Source organism: Ischnura elegans, chromosome 11, assembly GCF_921293095.1.
Source record: "Ischnura elegans chromosome 11, ioIscEleg1.1, whole genome shotgun sequence".
Classification (NCBI taxonomy): Eukaryota; Metazoa; Arthropoda; class Insecta; order Odonata; family Coenagrionidae; genus Ischnura; species Ischnura elegans.
This window is the reverse complement of record NC_060256.1, coordinates 7,559,144-7,577,710: the sequence shown is the minus strand read 5'-3', so window position 1 is coordinate 7,577,710 and position 18,567 is coordinate 7,559,144. Positions and strand designations below refer to the sequence as shown.

The 18,567-nt window shown below is 42.2% G+C and overlaps 1 protein-coding gene across 6 annotated transcripts in view; it reads left to right on the top strand.

The window, feature by feature from the left end:
* LOC124168449 (metastasis-associated protein MTA3) overlaps positions 1-18,567 on the top strand; it is a 169,137-nt gene that overhangs the window by 22,269 nt on the left and 128,301 nt on the right. For all 6 annotated transcript variants that reach the window (XR_006866936.1, XM_046546696.1, XM_046546693.1 and 3 more), the window contains exon 4: positions 17,328-17,420. Coding sequence is in view for 5 of the 6 variants with exons in the window: in XM_046546696.1 (XP_046402652.1) it covers positions 17,328-17,420 (93 nt within the window). In the remaining variant the exon portion in view is untranslated. The remainder of the gene's footprint in view (positions 1-17,327; positions 17,421-18,567) is intronic.

The window sequence follows — 18,567 nt, the reverse complement described above, 5'->3', positions numbered from 1 at the left end:
ATTTCTTGCTGATGGCTGCGTTCATTTTAATCGGGAATACATTTTGATACGCATGTGCCAAAATCCGTTTGGATAAAAACCTCCTTTATGACTCATAATTTGGGTTATACTTATTCTTCGACTAACAATAAGATCCTTCTTACGAATCGAAGGAGATCTTTGCCGGAGAATGTATTGAATAAAGATGGTATCTTCTATTTTTAATACACGCAATAGCAACTCTGTCATACCATGTGAAAATTTCCCTCACTGTACATCATAAGCCATCCAAAATGCTTGGCATCCGTGATTTGTATTATCTTCGCAGAAATCATCTCCTGCTGATCGTGATGCAGTGAGTCATGTCTTGGTGGTTGCGACCGATGACAGAATCTGAAATTTTCCCAAGTTAACTCTTAATATATCGTTTTATAATAGTACATAAATTATGAATGCTTAAGTATAACGGTTTTACTTTCTTTTTTCTTAAACTCCGATAAATCTTGATCAAATAGAAAAAGTAAAAAAAATGCGGTTGAACCCAAATACCGCCAATGGCTGTGCGTCGTTATAAAACGCCCCTTTCTGCGCGACCCTCTTCGGCGAGGATTAAAAAGGAAGGGTAGGGACAAAGAAGTTGTTGCCTTAAATGCGTTAAATGGTCAAGTCGATCGATCCATTATCCTGGTAATAGGTCAATACCGATTATTATCCGTGCTTCAAATGACGGTTTTCAAGAATTAATTAAGAAAAAAACTTGAAAATCGACCGCAGTTATCGAGCCTAAGGGTCCCGCGTCGCGTAGCCCAGATCGAAAAATCGCTCTCATTTCCGTGGTCGCGAATTTACTTCCAAGTTTTCTTCGTAGTACTCTCAAGGAATATTTACTGCACACCGTGACGTAAATTTCCCGAGTTACATATTTCGTAAACGAAGGATAATGTCTACTCTAAGTCAAATCCGCTACGCCATTTTGTGTTGCAAAACCAGGCAGATGTGAGCCAAAATCTTTAAAAAATAAGGGATAATGTGGTCAAAGCACCTGGGCGAAGGAAAATTTTGTTTTTATTCCATAAAAGTCTAACAAGCGCAACACCGCCTTCTTAAATTAAAAGAATTGCGGAGAGAAACGAGATCGCGCGTATTTTTAAAAAATCGGTCATGTTTGGGCTACTGTATCTCAACACCGGATCAAATTGATGTAAAAATGGCATATAAATCCATAATTGGTTATCATTTATGAGTCTCTATCTCAAAAAAAGACATTTTGGACTTTTGTCTGGGGACCGATTTCCGATTGGAGACCACTGTGCGTCGCCTCCTTTCGGGCAGTCTCCTTGGTCGCGGCTTTTGTTTCGCTCCATTCCTCCCCTTTTCACTTCTCCATTCCACCCCTCTGCCGTGAACCGCGTGAGCATTTCCTTCTCCCTCCCGTTCTGTGATTCACCTCCTATTCCTGAGGAACTTCCCTGGCATCTTCCCCACATTATCATCCAATTCAACCTTGACTGCTCAAGATGAGCACTTGCGCTTTGGACTTTTTCACTCCAACTCCAAGCATCTTGTTGCCGACCATCACTCTGGGTTTCTCATTTTGGAAGAGCTATTGGCGTCAGTTTCCACGGTCATTTTTTACTGATTCTTTGCACATCTTGGAAATGGTACCCTTTTCGTCATCATCCTCATCACTGGTCAACAATCTGGTAGTCACATTCTTCACTGAGTTCTCTCCCTATTACTTGAACAATTACTCCCACTTTGTCAGCATCGATGCTGTCTATTAATTATAAATTCTATTTTTTCATGATACCAACAACCCTTAATTCCATTCAACAACTTCTCTCTTGTTAGAAAAATAAGAATTAAGAGTGGACAGAAAAGAACATAGTCTTATGAAAATAAATTCCACATTAATTAGTTTTTTTTATAATTATGATGCCTTTATAAGCATAAAATGGAATAAAATTTTATTATTGAGCAAAACTTTATATGATACATTTGTTCCGAGCTGCATATTAGGGGTTTTTCGCAATCATTTTTTATTTAAAGGTAAAAAGTATGTGAATACAGGTGATATCGTTTATGTTGTGTAATTGTATTGTCTTCAAGTGTTTTCTTGTGCTCTAAAACCGGATTTATCCACGTACTATTATTATGAGCTCCAGGAGACCAAAAGATTGAGAGTGGTAACTTAGTTAGTTGAGCGCTGAGGTGGCGATCCAGGATTCACGTGTTCATCGGATTTTCATGAAATTAGCTCACCGTCGCTTTCCCTTATTCTATAGGTAATGAATTTTCTTGAATATCGCATTGACATTCTTTTTTAGTTATTATTTTTGTCCTGATGGCTTTAGGGGAGACTGCTGGCTCTTAGAGTTAGGTCGTCTGGAAATTTGGAAAGACTGGCAGTTTGGCCCTGTGTTAAAATCTCGGATGGAGCCTTCGGACACCCAATACAAAATCAATGCTCGAGGTGACCCAGGGAAAGGAATTGCCCTTCGCCCCTGTCCCCTGAAAGAGAGGGAGCTTGGTAGCTTATTTGGTCGATCGCTTGGCTGCTGAACGAAGGGCCCTGGGTTCAAATCTCAGGTGAAGGATGACCCCATTCTAAGGGCAAAAGCAATTTCCTTCCCAGGATCTATGAAATTCACGCGCCTATGGCTGAGTTCGGGGTGAGTGGTATGGTGCCGACCTAGGTTTTTAATCACGTGTTTTTAATGTCGTGCTCCCTGAGACCGAAGATGACTGCTTGAACCATCTTAAGGGCTGGGTCAATGGCACAAAAATAGACATGCATGGATGTGTCCAAGGTGTGAAGACCGGGCGGTGAAAAAGCGAGTGATCCCCTCGTCCCGAGTGTGCCTTCGGATGAGACCAAAGTGCTGATCGGATCACTCTCCCCCTCCCGTCTCTATTCATAGAGGGATCTCTCCCTCCTTCTCTGCTTCGGTGACGCAACACCTTCCCGGGAAGCTAGTCCCTTCGTGACTCATCATTTTCGCGTATACTTCCGCGGTGTGTGCACCGCATGCCCACGTTGTTCTCGGCAAAGGGAAAGGGTTCCCGCGCTGCCGTGCGACGCCCCTTGGCTTGAATATTCCATGTTTGGGCGGTGGTTGTTGAGGCGGTCGAGCGATCGTCTGGTTGCCTGGCATCTTTCCGCCTCTCACTACCCCGATCAGCTGTGACCCCATTCCCGTCCCGAATTGGCTCCTTAGCGCAACCATTCCCAGTTCACTGTGCGATCGGGTTTCTCATAGAAGTACCCTGTCAGTGGTAGGTGGCGTATATGCTTAATAATTATTCTCTCTCTATAATGATTACCACTTGTTCTTCCTTGCATTTCAAATGATAAGAATTAGGGCTGTATGTCAATAAACAGTGAAGTCTTACCACTCCTAAGTCGCGCTTTTTCCTCCAGAGAATGGTAATAGAATTGGGGCTTGCGATTTTACGTTAAGTTGCCCGTTTATACTGCACTGAACATTTCCTGAAACTTCTTTCCTCATGTTTTCAGTGAGATGATTAGTTGATAAATTACAAACTCGTTATTTGAAGTCATCATGAAACTTAAGTGAAAGGAAATCTTTGTATTTCTTTTTTGTGTTCCGTTAGTTGCTTTGGGTGCTGGCATTCCGTACTTATATGTGCCCTCTTATTCCTATCTGAATTCTTCTTCCCTCCATCAGTCCTATGCAAGAGACACGTGTTCCTCCTTTCCATCGCCTTTGTTGGTTTTCCTATTCACTTGAATTTTGGGGACCTTTTGTGTTAGTTCGTATGGACTTCTATCGTTATTGGAAGTGTCATCATAATTGGCGTCTCGAGTGTTTCTTCGACCGGAATAAGTTTTATGACGCATGCCTTGAGCAGTTAAGACCTTTGGGAGCGATCTTTAACTTAATTATATTTTCTCTATGAAGTTGAACAAATTTTGCATTTTATTTGTGATGGTGGCGGGGGTGAAATCCCTGAATATTTGGACTTCCCACAAGTCGGCGTTTCAGCTGAAAAATCCAAGCTTCCTTTATGTTGTTTGTCATGGAAGAGGCTTTTATTTTTCTTTCGTTTTTCTTATCGCGTCCACCGGATATCAATCGGTGGCTGGGTTTTAACTCATGCAAACTCTTTATCGTTTTCTTTTTAATTTTTGGCTGTTCCTTGTTTCTTTCTCGTGAAAGTGGAATATTCTGAGCCAAAAATGTTCACTACCAGCCCTAATCTTTGCTGCTCCCATCGGATTGTGCCCTAAAAAATGCTAATGCCATGTTAGATGTTACATCTGTGCGTACGATGTTAATATTTTGTAGCCGTTTTCAATCTTCAGTTCCCGTGTTGCATTGCTGGTAGAGTGGCCTTCAGTGATTTTCACGGTCAAGAGAATTTTGGGAGCGCATATATTTTTAGTTCGTATTATCTCCGCGCTGTTATCCCTCTGTGTGGGCGTCTTCCCGACCTGTGCACCTGCCTCGCGTCGAGGAAGTGGCCTCATGGGCAGGCCCTTGGCCCTCCACCCCTAAATATAATCACCCCACCACTAACGACTTCCTCCGCACCATCACGCTCCACGGAGTCCAGCGCTCGCCTTGGCTGCCCTTTAAGGGTGGCACTTTCTGACTGTTGACCCCTAAATTCCACCCTGCACCCCTCTTCCGTGACCTCCTGCCCCTCCTCGCCTTGGTTGCTAGAACTTTCGTAAGGCTTGTGATCATGGAAGGACAAGTGGACGGACAGGAGGGCAAATGAAGGCGCTTAGTGACCGATTAGACCAAGATATCGAGAATGGAGAGGAAATGAAGTTCGTGAACGTGAGGAGCTGACTGGTATGAAATTAGAGAGAGACCCTTACCTCGGGATGGAAATGATGATGATACGTCTACATAATACCCTACGAGCCACCTCTAGGGTGTTTGGCAGGTCAATCACCAACATGCAATCGGACTCCCACATGCAAGATACTAGAGCATATCATCGTTAGCAATATCATGACTTTCTTGGACAGACGTAACTTCCTCCATGACTGTCAGCACGGATTCCGAAAAGGTAGATCATGCGAAACTCAGCTCGCGCTCTTTCTTCACGACGTTTTGAAATCTGGTGAATCAAAAAGACAAGTTGACGCACTATTTCTAGATTTTAAGAAAGCTTTCGACACTGTACCTCACAACAAACTTTTATACAAATTACAGTCATGCGGATTAAACGAGACAGTTGTAAACTGGATACGCGACTTTCTCAGAGATCGTAAACAAAAAGTAGTTCGTGACGGAATTAGCTCTGATGTTATAAAAGTTACATCAGGTGTTCCACAAGGAAGCGTTATCGGCCCCCTGTTGTTCATTATATACATTAATGATCTCTGCCCCCGCATTAGCAGTAAAATACGCTTATTTGCTGACGACGCTGTCATCTATCGCGAAATTAGTGATCACTCCGACTATGAAATTCTATCATCTGACCTAAACAACGTTCATTTGTGGAGCCAAGAGTGGGGACTCGAACTTAATCTGAGCAAATGCATGGCGTTACATTTCTTGCGGAATTCGTCCAATTCTAACCATGTTTATGCAGTGGATGGTATTAAAATAAAGGCAACAGACGAAGTGAAATACCTGGGAGTTACGATAACCTCGAACCTCACGTGGGGAACACATATAAAGAATATTTGCGGCATAGCCCTGAAGAAATAAGGATTCGTCAAGCGTATTGTGGGAAGATTTTCGGATGAGAAAGTGAAAGAAAGGTGCTATTTCGCTCTCGTCCGACCGCACCTTGAATATGCAGCGAGCGTATGGAATCCGGTGCATAAAGACTTAATCCGCGAACTGAATAAAATACAAAGGAAGGCTGCTTGTTTCGTCAAAAACTGCTACGGGCGTACAGACAGCGTTACCCAGATGTTAAGCGAATTAGGCTGGGAGCCATTGGAGACTCGGAGGCTGCGCGCTAGGCTTAGATTGCTTGAACAATTGAGAATGGATATCTTTAAGAGCGACACAGAGAACATAATATTAGAGGCACACTATATGTCCAGGTCCGATAGAAGCGATAAATTAAGAGAGATGTTTTGCCGAACGGATAGATATGGGAATTCGTTTTTCCCCCGGACCATAAAGGACTTTAATAAACGCTAGTACCAACCTCGTTAGAGTACTTAATTTTTTTTAAAGCTGTAAACGGCTGGTGTCCTAACACCCCCTGCCACACGCCTTTTAGGCGGCTTGCGGGGTTTTATATAGATGTAGATGTAGATGCACACCACACAGTCCAAAAAACGTCACGCATACTAACAAATTATACTACCAGTGTGCTACAGTGCTATAGCTGCTGTCTGCCCTATAATAACAAGGGCATGTGCTACAAGTGTATGTTCTCATGTAAGATCCTGATGATGCTGATCCCTTGAGAACACTTCTTAGCCTTAGACGACGTATTTGTTATTACGCCTGAGAGATTTTAGTGATCGTCGAAAAATTTATTGCCATTTCTAGCGGTATTGGTTTTTGTAGTCGCCAGTTTCGGCATCATGGGTTAATTTTTTGTGAGATGTTGTTGTACCTTTTGGCATGATGTATATCTTAAGCATTTTGTTTCCATGCTAAGCATTCCGCCTCCGACGACACAACTTAAAATTAGAGACGATTAATTTGATGTCAGAACCTGGACACAGTAGGTAGTGGTGCTAATAAATACAAGTGGTGTATGAGCCTGTATGAAATGAGTAGATATTAATCATTAAATAGTGTTATCGCGAGCAATGCAATTATTGTGTTGATTTAGTAGTGTAGTTTTTAATTGAAATTCATATGCATCTGATTAGAGAAAGTGTTCGAAAAGCGTTACTCGTAAGGATGTCTTATGGCAATGCAAATGAAGCCTATAAATTCAAGCCCATATCATTTATTTGCCGAGTAGTGGGCTTCGCTGAGGAAGTCAGTGGAACCTTGGCCATGAAGTATTGTTTCCTAGCATCCGTTTTCGCTTTTCCTTGCGCTTAGCTGGCAATCCAGGCGAATCTTCACCGTTGGATGCTTTGCCCGTTTTTAACTTTCTATTAATTCTGCGAATCCGGAAGTTAGATTGTGAGTTGGAGCTGGCGTTGCCTGTTTATTATTTTTTATCTTATGTTTTTCTCAAGGCCTCTAAACCGAATTACAATGGATAGCACTTAAGTTTTCTTCGAAGAATGTTTGTGACACGTTTTTTTGCAAATTTCAAAAGTTCTTGCGTTTGTTTGCGTGTTCATTCATTGCGAGCACTGCTAGGGACACTATTAGGGACTTCGGAGCATGTAAAACTACCCTTGTATGCTTATCATTGTCTCATTTTTCTCACTCAATGGTTTGCATTTTACCCATAAGCTCTATATAAATAGTTTTTTTCCTTTTTCGTGAGAATCAAATAAAATGGAAATATAATTACCAATGGATATCACTAACGTTGGAACAACCTCTGTCGTAAATGCGATGGTGGTTGGCGTAACATGGTGAAACTCCTTCATGATGCACAAAGGTTAAGAAAAGACTTAGCTGTTTCACAAAATAAAATATATTTGCGACCGGTTTCGATACAGCGTATCATCATCAGGCGATGGCATCAGATGATGATACGCTGTATCGAAACCGGTCGCAAATATATTTTATTTTGTGAAACAGCTAAGTCTTTTCTTAACCTTTGTGCAACCTCTGTCGTGTTAGTGAGATCTATCTTATCAAACACTTGATCTCGAATTCTGCCATTTCAACTTGGTTTCAAGAACAGAAACGAAGCATGTATTTACTATTGAGATTGGGTCCATTATTTTGTCGTAGCAACGCTTCTACGGTTTCAATTTAATCGCTACTTGCGACATTTTATTTGATCGTCTTCTGTTTACATGACGGAAGGACCCCGTAGTACAGCGAGCCCTCCCCCGGCAGAGCACGCTCATCGATTGCCCTTATCGGCGATGCCTGCCACCGCAACCGCCGCTACCTGTGGAGGCGGTGCGTGGTTCTCTCTCTCTCTCTATACATATATATCCCGGGGCGCGGCCGCCTTTCTCAATGGCCGTCAGCTGACGGAGGCGGGGCGCGGCGCGCGTAGGGTGTGCGTCTGTCGACGACCTGCCGCTCGCTGCTGCTGCGGTTCCGCTCAGGGGGGGGGGCGCACGTGGCGGTGTTTGCTTCGTCTTTGTCCTCCGCCCTGCACCTAGGCGGCTTTCCCCGCGATCAACCTAGACTACTTCCCCCTCAGTTGCCTCGGCCGTCTCGCAGCCCAATGCGTGTTGTGTACAGTGATGCAGTGACTGTGGCTGGAGGTAGCCGTGTTGCCGTTGCGCCTAGATTGCGCATTGTCTAGTCGAATTGAGACCGGTCTAGATGAAGTTGCGCCTTCATATAGACCCGTCGTTATTCATTTTCCTTTTCTTGACGCATTGATCGACGAATATTAGAATTGGACATTCTTAAGTCGGCCATTAAATGTGTTGCCTCTAACCTCATCTTTAAATGGGTTTCCAAAATTCACCTCTTAAGAGGTGGTAACTCCTTAAATTGTGCCAGCTGACTCCCATTATCCCAAGCTCTTGCGTAGACGTCCGGCGTAAATGGTTGAGTTCATTTGTTCTGGGCATTCGTTACGTTTTTATTGTCCAAGAATGACACTTTCGCCGATAATCCGAACAGCATCTTAAGGCCAGTAGTGACTTATATCGTCCTCAAGTATCATTTCTGGTACAGTACTGCTAAACAAGCATATTTTACAGAAATGTCGCCGGTTATTGCATTTTGGTTCAATGAAACGTTGGAATTTCCACGGGAACACCTTTAGTGAATGGTTTCTTCGGTCCGATGCAAATAATTTTATCTTCGGGGGTCATCCCTTAGAGAAGAGTGTAGGTATTAGTTAGTAACGTAGTCATTTTAAGTCTTCTGTTTTTTTTCAAATCTCGAATCTCCTGAGGAAACGCGCTTTAATTTGTAGCCGAATAATTATCTTCTAATATCTACTGTATTAATAACACAATAATTTTGTCTGATTTTATGCGTTATTTCGCGTGTTTGGGCTTAATCATGCCACGCTTTGACTCCGGCAGTTTGTGTGGTGTTCTATTTCAGCGGACATCTGAAAGTAAAGTTGATGCTTAGTGTTTTTATTATATTCGTCGGCCTCGGTGGCGGTGGGGTGAAGTCCTCGTCTGCCACTCCCAAAGGTCGCGGGTTCGAATCCCGCCTGGGTAATTTACCCTAAACCAGGGCATGCGTGTTTGTGCACGTTAGATTATTTAATTTAATCAGGAACTCTATTTAAAGGCCGAATAGGGCTGTTTTCGGAGGTGTGGAAATAAATAAATAAATTACGTTCTGCTCATTGCTGAGAAAGTGGAGATAATCATCATACGTGTGTTCGTAGATATTCTCCTTTTTAATTTCTTTTTGAAACGCAGGAGACCTGTTTTTTTATTTATTCAAGTGTTAATCCTTCATGTCTTGACAGAAGGTAATTCTCTCTTTAGAAAAGGTTTATTCCCTTTCTTGGTTCATACCTATGAGGTTTTGGGCATGTTCAGTGTTTCAGACTGACTAAGTAACGAGATCATGGTAATTTTGTCTTTCGCCACATAATTGATCTCGTACAAAGTATTTTATCACCTTCAAAGTTAGAGGTAGGCTTACGTACCGGTCAAGGCATTCATATCAATCAATTGACTTTGAGTGTGAGGAAGAGACGGCTTCCTAGCATGTTATCTATCCGAGTGTTATACATGACGTAGTATGTACCTCTTTAAAACTTTCGTTAACATGTGGAAATTTCGAGGGTAATTGAAGGAGACCCTTTACAAAATTTATGTTAAATGTGAACTCTTTTTTTTATCTCCAAGACATATTTTTTGCTTGAGTTAGATGTAGATTTTAAGTCGGTGTAGTCGATTGAGAGGCGCAGTAAATTGCTTTTATTGTCATGTGCTCTTGCTTTTCCATCATATCCTTTAAACGAATACTCTCCTCACGTTGATACCTTAGCTCCCAGCATGAATCGGACCTTTGACGCCTCACGTGTGATGTTTGTGCATGTCACTAGCCATATTTTCACTTGTTTATTCGTTTTTATGCAGAAAAGGATAGAAAAGTCCACTTTTTCGAAATTCAAGCTCCACAAATTTTTATTTTTATTTTTCAGCTTTGAAATCACCTAGAGCTATTACATTTACTGTGCAAAAATCTTAACTATCTCCTTCGATGCTATGCTAGCTGACGTAAGTCTTGAACGTGTTTAGTTTGGGTCAGACTTCTCGTGAAAAGGGTGTGATGTAGGAATCAATGTTACAAGATACAACGTCTGCCACTTCCCCGGCTAATTTTCACTCAGTGAATGAATCTGCTTAGGAATAAATGTGATAACGCAGATAGAGTCATTATTTAAAAAAATTTAGTCCTTAAGAAAACAGTGTTAATTTTTTCTTGAGGGAACTGCATCTATTAATGCTGGTATTAGCAATGATTCTTTTCCAAAATGAAAAAAAAAGATTATAATTACTTCGGATTCGAATCCCCGCTTCGGCGCAATAAATGCGCATGGAACAAACCTACTCAAATATTTAGTCGTCCTCGTTTCATGTAAACGGTGAGTCCAAATGTGAGTCTAAAGAGAAGGAAAACCCTGCCAAGGAGCCAGGTAGAAGACACTCAGGCGGCCCAACGTGTGCGTGGACGTGGGTTTCCTCAGTGCATTCTATCCGCTAGGGCATTTGAGCCTGTAGTTTGACTCCTGTCTCGCTAGCCCGATCGCCCCCGCGTCCGTCCTCGTCGGCTCTAGTTGCGTTCGGGTGAGTTGCACGCGGTTTACTTCATGTGCCGACCGTCCAAATTTTCACCGACCCGACCACATTAGTAAAGTGGGGCTCAGGGGTGTCTACATTTTTTTGTAAACGATAGTATATAGAACGTCATCATCATTATCATCAGTGGTCAATAATCCGAAGATTGGTATGACGCAGCTCTCCCTTAATTCTCGTATTACTTAATGTTTTCTCTTTAACCTCACGTCTACGTATTTCTTCTCTACTTATTCCCTATATTTCATTCGAAGTCTTCTTTTTCCGTTCATGCCATATACTTGCCCCTCGGCGATTGTCTTCATCAGGCCATGAAATCTCGAGGTATGACCTAGGTTTTTCCGTCTTCTTGTTAAGGTTAAAATCTTTGCTCTCCTACTCTTCTTTGGACTACCTCATTAGCAACTGGATCTATCCATTTGACCCTTACCATTCTTTTGCGTAATTAAATCTCTAGGTAAGACCCCTTGATTTCGCTCAGATTTCCTAATGTTGTGTTAATTCCATGTATTATCTTTATTACGCCCGCCAGGTCATAAAAGTAATTGGGTGTATTGTTACTTAATTTTCTGTTACTACATTAGATCCAGCCTTGCCTGCACCTCGTTATTGATGGAGTAAAAAAATGTTTTCAAACGCCTTTCCTGTCGCCATTTGAAATTTTATCTTTGAAAGTTTATCATAAACTAATTATGAAACTTTATAATTTATCTTTGAATGTTGTTCATGAACCTAATGGTCAAGGAACTTTTCTGGTAGAATCATGTGGGTTGCATGCTATGTTCCATTCGTCTTTATTCCATTATTGATTCATTTAAAATGTTCTCATAACGTATTTACATGGTACTAATAGCGCTTCGTCCAAGCAATTCAAGTTTCCTCGTAGTAGGTGAATACGCCGCGGAAGTTATACCCTGCCCACTGATTGAATTTTCGGTTCATGTGGGTGTGGTAGGTCGCACATAAAAGGTGAACTGCCTTAGTCGTGGCATTTTGCGCACAGGGTCTGTGTGACGCGTCAGAGGCCGCAAGTATTCAGTTCCGAAGAGAAAGAGTGAAAGTCAGTGGCCTTATACATAGGAATGTATTCGCACCTACCCGCCCCCCCCCCCTTCCCCCGCCCCATATCCGTCGAGTTCTCCCGCTCATCCCTCAGCCGTATTGCTGCCTTATTGGTGTCGCGCGCGCCATTCTCATTGTTCTCCTCTCGGTGTCTCCATTGCCTGCTATCGAATGCGGTCCCAACTGGTCAGCCCCCGAGCAAAACTCGAAGCGCCCGTTGCGCAGCGCGTCCTTATCCGTCCACCCCGTATACTATTCCGCTGATTAGCTTGCTGAGGGGCATTCGCGCCGCTTGCGATTTTGATATCGGGGACTTCCTCCCCGCGCGACGGCTCAAGGAAAGCCATTCCTTGGCTCCGCTCACGTTTGCATGAATTGTTCGGTGAAGGACGAGAATTTATTTTTATTTTGCATAGAACATTTAGATAAACCTCTCATTTATTGATAAAACTGAGCGAAAAATAATTTAAATTGAAAAATTCCGCCTGATGATGATACATAATTTCTTGAAACCGGTTGTTGATCAAATTTCGTGGAAAATTGCCCTTCAGTTGTATAAATATGTTAAGACTTAAACCTGATGAGACCTTAAAACACCCTGTTGGTATCTCTGTTCACCCGAACCGTACGCATTTCTATTTGTGTTATATTAATTCTGCTAAGATATTTCTTCGCGACCTCGCGTCAATGATTTACGAATGCTTGTGTATGTTCATTATTTATTAAAAATAATTATTTCTTTTACACAATCGTTAGTGCCCTGCGTGGTACACAGGACGTTTAACTTTGTGATGGATCAAATACGCAAGACTACGCAGTCAAGATTTAATGCATGTGGAGATAATATTCTAACACATATCCTTTTATTATTATTTACTATCCAGTTGCCCCGAAAACAGCACAAGTTTGGCCTTTTAAACCGGTAATATTAAAAAATTAACTAACGAACAATTATAATCACCTATTTGAGTCAAATGCGGATCTTTATCAAGCGGATGTTCAAAATGGTTAGTCAAATTTCCTCAGCATTATTTTTTGGCACTGTTTCTCGGAAGGAAATAATGGCGGAGAGATTGATGGGGTGAGGTTCGTTTGATCACCATTTGTTTTTATAATTATTCCTCGAAAGGCTTATAGAGCCTACTCGACAAGCTTTGTGTTAAGTGCGAGCAATGCGGTATGAAGTTAAATCTCAATAAAACCATTCATGAAGTTTTCATTATTCGGTATCAATGGCAACAAGCCTACCTTAAAGTTGCTGAATATTAAGGTTGAGCTTAAAGTTTCTATTTTTTAACCTTGGTGAATACTTAGTTTCCTAAAATAAGTCTTATCTTTAACTATTTGTTTTTTAGTTTAAATCATTCAATTTTCTCTCTCACTCCCAACTGATTACACTGTTCAAGTAGCAATGAAACGATCTCAATCCAGCCCCAAAGCGATCAAATTAATAAGTGAAGTGAAATGGCACTCGCCGGATGATCGCTGATAAGTAGGTACTCTTCCGGAACGCTGTGGATGTCTGTCCTCGATGTTTTCCTCTTGTCGAATCCCCCCCCCCCTCCCTCCGTCTGACTCCTCCTCTCTTAACCGTCGATATTCAAATTTGGGGTGATGAGCAGAGTGGAGTTCATTCCAGCCACCTCGGTAAACACTCGCACCGACAACTGGCCCGCGCCCGCTCTCTGTCTCTCTCTGATTTGATTGAGCATTGCGGTCAAGATTCCGTTGCAGCCGTCGTTTGAATCTCAGTCCTCCCCCGCACTTGCCCAAATAGCGAGGAAAAAAGCGAGGGAAACGACCCGAAATGGCGGAGCATTTTACGACTCTTCCCTCGTGAATGGAGGCGGCAGTTGGCGAATACTTGTTGCTACCTGACCTCGGGCGCGGCCGAAGCCATTAAATATGAAGCCATAAATTCTGGCCGAAATGGATTTGCAAAAGTCAAAACAATTGGCGGAGCGGAGAGGATAACAGGATCGGAGTGGTCGTCGTCGTATTTTTCCTCCTCCCCGCACTTGTTTCATTTCTCCTCCGCTCGATGGCGCTTTCGCGCGCGTAAACTGTGTCGTCATTCGTTGGACATATGGCGTTGGCGTGTGTTCCACGAATCTCCTCCCCCCCCCTCCTCCCTCCTTCCCTCGCCATTTTCTTGTCAGCGAATTCGGCTATCAAATGGATGGACTGACTGACGCGCGTCCCTTTATCTCACCCCCTCCCCTTCGCTTTGTTTTCCTCTCCCGAGTAGTCGGTCTCCCTGTGTTTCTTTTTCCTGCTGTGAGTCTCCATCCACGCAGAGAGCCACTGCTACACCACCTTTTCATCGCCACGGCTGCGTTCCATTTGCGCGGCTGTCGCTGAAAGCTGTTGCTCGCTGAATTGCTTGGCTTTCGGGTGGTGAAGACATTTTAGGGGGTGCGATGCAGACCATGGCGAGAACACATTGCCAGCGGATTCCACCCGTTCCGATTTTCGGGAAACTTCCGGAAACAATGGGGATTCGGAGAATTCCTGCGGGAAATTTTTCTTAGTTCCATGAAACCGCCCTGATTTTTTGTAGCCAATGGAGAATTTATGGATAAGCATGAATTAGACTTGAAAAATAAATTAAATTTTCATAAATATGGCGTAAACATGTGTTTGTTGCTTCTTAGTTTAATAATCGTTATTCTGGTGCCCTGCATCTCCATCAAAAGGTTGGATAATTAATTATATAAGTATTGAGCCCCATCCTCTTTAAAAATTCACTGTTAAATAGTCGTGAAATTCTTATCTCTTATCAAAGATAAAATGCGCAAGTTAGGGACAGGTTTAGATGCATTGCGATTGCTACTGCTTCATACTTAGCGTTTAGACATTTTGTTTCTGCCTGTAAGGATTTCATTTTGGAGCTCAGTATAAACCTTAATAAGTAAGCGTGTGTAATTAGAAATATGCCTTCGTTAGCCCTGATGATGTATGTGTTTACTGCGTGAAATCTGCTTTTAAACTTGACTGTTCAGGCTGATAGAATAACGCAACGTTTCCCTTGTTTCTTGACGGGCATAGATGAACATGAGCTGCTTTTGATTGAGCTATCAACAGCAGCCGAGGGAATATCTCAACAACTGGGTTACTTCTTCAGGAACACTATTATGTATCATGTGTTGTGACAGATGAAGTTTGTATTATTGCGTTTTTTCCTCGTTAGAGCTGTGCTAATGAGCGGGTAAGCAGCGTTGAAACTCTTGCTTTTTTGCCAGATATGAAGAGCGTGGAATGAAACGATGGAACGGTATTTTCCCAGCAGTTAGAAAAGAGTTTAAGGGCTATTGTGATTTCACAGCTTGTGTCATCCTACTAAGTGACGTTTGTAAACACGGAGACAGTTTGTTGTCTGCCGCGATTAGTGGCGGCGTCGGTCTAACCAGTCGAGGTGCACGGTGCGTTTTTCTTGCGTTCGGGAGCTGTGGCTCTGCAGTTACTCTTTCTTTCATTTTCCAAGTGCTTCCTCAATGGGTTTCCCGCAGAGTTGTTCAATCACCCCGAATCTCGCTTTGGATTCTCTCTCGTCCCGTGTGTCGCACTCGGTCCTGTCAGATCCATCTTTCGCGGACATAGTCCTCCCCAATTCCTTTGCTCATTTGGCGATTCTCTTTCCCCATTACACCATTTAAATCATCCCCCTGGACTCCCTCGATGTGTATCGCGAATCCCCATTCATCCCATTTCCTGGTGCACGGTTTTAGCAGTGGTAATCTTCCAGCCTCGCTAGCCTTCCCACGCCGGTGTTTTCGCACCTATCGTGTACCACCCTCTTTCATAACGCTGGGACCAAAGAATTTCACTACAGTACTTACGGATAGAAATTATTTGAAGTAAATATTTGTCAGTATGTACGAGTACCGCTCTTCTCCCACCTAGCAGATATTTTGGGCGTTAATATAGCGTTAACGAATATTATTATTATGCAACAGTTGGAGTTTTCCATTTATATGGAATCAGAATTTTTGAGAAATAATTGGAAAACGTGTTCTCAACCGTTTGAATTTTGCTGTTAATTATTTCTCATGTGTAATCTGTGTTAAAATTATCTTATGTATTCGTTTACGCTCATAATTGAATATTTATCTTGAATTGTTAATTTAAATTCAATCCATGCATGAATCTACCGAAAAGTGGTGCTGCTAGTATTTCAGTCGAATAAAATGTTTAGAAAATGTACAGCGTCTTTTCAATATCGTTGTATATTGGTAATGGTAAGTTTGTGCACCTTCAATGGAATTCAGCGGAATACAACGTGGTTAAAAATGATGCACGTAATTGGTTCTCGTTCGAATTTTCTCTCTCCACGTATGAGGATAAATGGTAAATGAGTTAACGTATAAATGATGAATTCACTCTTCTTTAGGTCCACTTCGTGTGCGATCTTTTTTCATGTTCATAATTTTGGATTAATTGTTGGTTTCATGGATGTACTTGGATAATTTTATCTTCCTTCATCTTGCAATTGTGGAAATCATGCTGATGAAGTCCACAATAATTTCCGGTAGGGATGAGTTAGCACTCTGTCCAAGATTTCTTACCGGTTTTGTTTATTTGCGCTGGCGGTGTGAGGTATGATCCCATTACAAGAAGATGCTCCTTCAGCCACTTCGTTGTCTCCGGCCTTCATGTGGTTACTTTCTCGTAACTCAACTGGTGTACTCTGGGAAAGTGTTTGTGGTTTACTTAGTACAAAATTCGAATTTTATGCATTCCCGTGGAGGTATCCTTAGTTACTTTTGAAAATTCTTTCCCTCTTAAATAGTCATTATCACAGGGCAATGAAACGAAATCATTGCTATTTCATCATTGCATTAGTAGTTATAATCGGGATCAGGGATAAAACTTAAGTATTCAACTTCTAATAGCGTTTTGCGTAGCTTTGCTTGTGGAAAAACTGGAATGCGGTGGGCATATCTCCAGTTTGATTACATTGGCATACTCTTGAAGGTGACGTAAATTTTTGAATGCTATGACTCAGTCAGAGGTCAATCCAGGTAGTTTTAGTTGTGCTGTGAGGGAATTTATTGCACCTTCCCTTGTCAAACCTATTTTGTTCAATAATAGCATTTATTTTGGGCGTGAAAATATGATGATGTTCGTAATGAAGTGAGAGATATTCATGTTATTATTCAAAGAATTAACCGAGGGCTAGCCGGCGGCGTACCTTTTGGGTCACCTTTATGGTTGCCTTTTAGTCAATCGCAAGTGCGAATAAATGATAACTATGTTTGAATCCACTGCATGTTACATCAGTGGGATATTGCTTATACTAAAGCATGGGCGTCCCAGGCGATGCGTAATGTTTTAGCGCCGATGTGTATAAAATACTAGTGCTGTGAAAAACGTCAGTGGGCATACTTATCAATTCTTTCCTTTCAACTGAACTATTAATGGCGTTAATTCGATTTTCGTCGCCTTAAATGTTTTTTCTTTCTGTTCGCAGTGGCTGCATCTGAGGAGTCGCCCGTCGCCGTCAAGCTCAAGAAAATGTGGCTCAAGGCTCCCTCTTCCACGGACGACGCTGATGCCATTGCCGGTAAGTTCATTTCCTCTTTTCCCTCTCTTTCTATCTTTGGTTTCCTATACAGGAGCACGCATCACAATCTTGACCTCGAAGCGAAAGTTGCCTTTTCTCCGATCCGCCGGAAAAAAATTGTGGACACGCCCGCTGGCTGAAGAGGTGGTCCACTTCATCTCGAGAAGCATGCGTGGTCTCCTCGGCTCGATATCCGCAAGCACTGCTGGTGGCTTCCCCAATGCTATTGTCTCACGTTCAACCGGTCGTGGGCGAACGCAGTCGGTGGAATGAAACCAATGAGGCTCAGGCCGATGCTTAAGTTGAAAACACGGAAAAGAAGTCCGATTGTGTTTATCGGGCGGAATTCGGAGAAAAATATCTCAAGTATTCCAAGAATTTGATCGGCTGGTGACTTGGAATCGAATGAATTTTCGCCTAATTCTGCCCGTGAATCGAGCCGGTTTGGTTTTGAATATTTTTATAACTCTCCAATCGCAAGGCATCCATTTGGTTAATGTTTTTTTCATGTACGAATATCGGTCCATTCCGAATCGTAGGTACAATGCTCGGGGAACTTAATGTACCCGTGACTCTATGCGCTCGTTTTAACTCCGAGTCGTTATTCAATACTGTCATAACCTTGCGCTTGCTTTTGCAACCGAACCCATGGGATTGTCCCGGCATCAATACGTACGTGTATTAATTTTGCTCCTGCTCTGCGTTTCCTGTGCTGTTTTTAACAGTAAAATTATGTGATTGTATTATGTTGTGTACATTTTTTCTCTGTTGATTTTGCCCGTTCCGGTACCTAATTTTGGCTGCTATTTCATATTCAGAATTGAAATTAAGTCTTCTATTTCGTTATTGTTCTCAAATTTCTTAGTTCCTTGCCAAAATCATGCACCATGCGATAAGACTGTGTTTTTACCGGATTACAAGTTACTCCCAGTCTCATTTGGCATTCATCTAACAATAAGTTGTTGAGATATTCCCTCTTTGGTATTCATCTGAGCATATTTGCTAGGTTTGCGTTTAATTATACAAAGATCAGAAATATTTTTATTGGAAAATTCCTTAATTTAGAGAATTCCCTTTCCTTCTTGAATCTTGAAGAATTTCTTATTCACATTTTAAAGGGAAATTAGGGCGTAGAGATAGGTACACG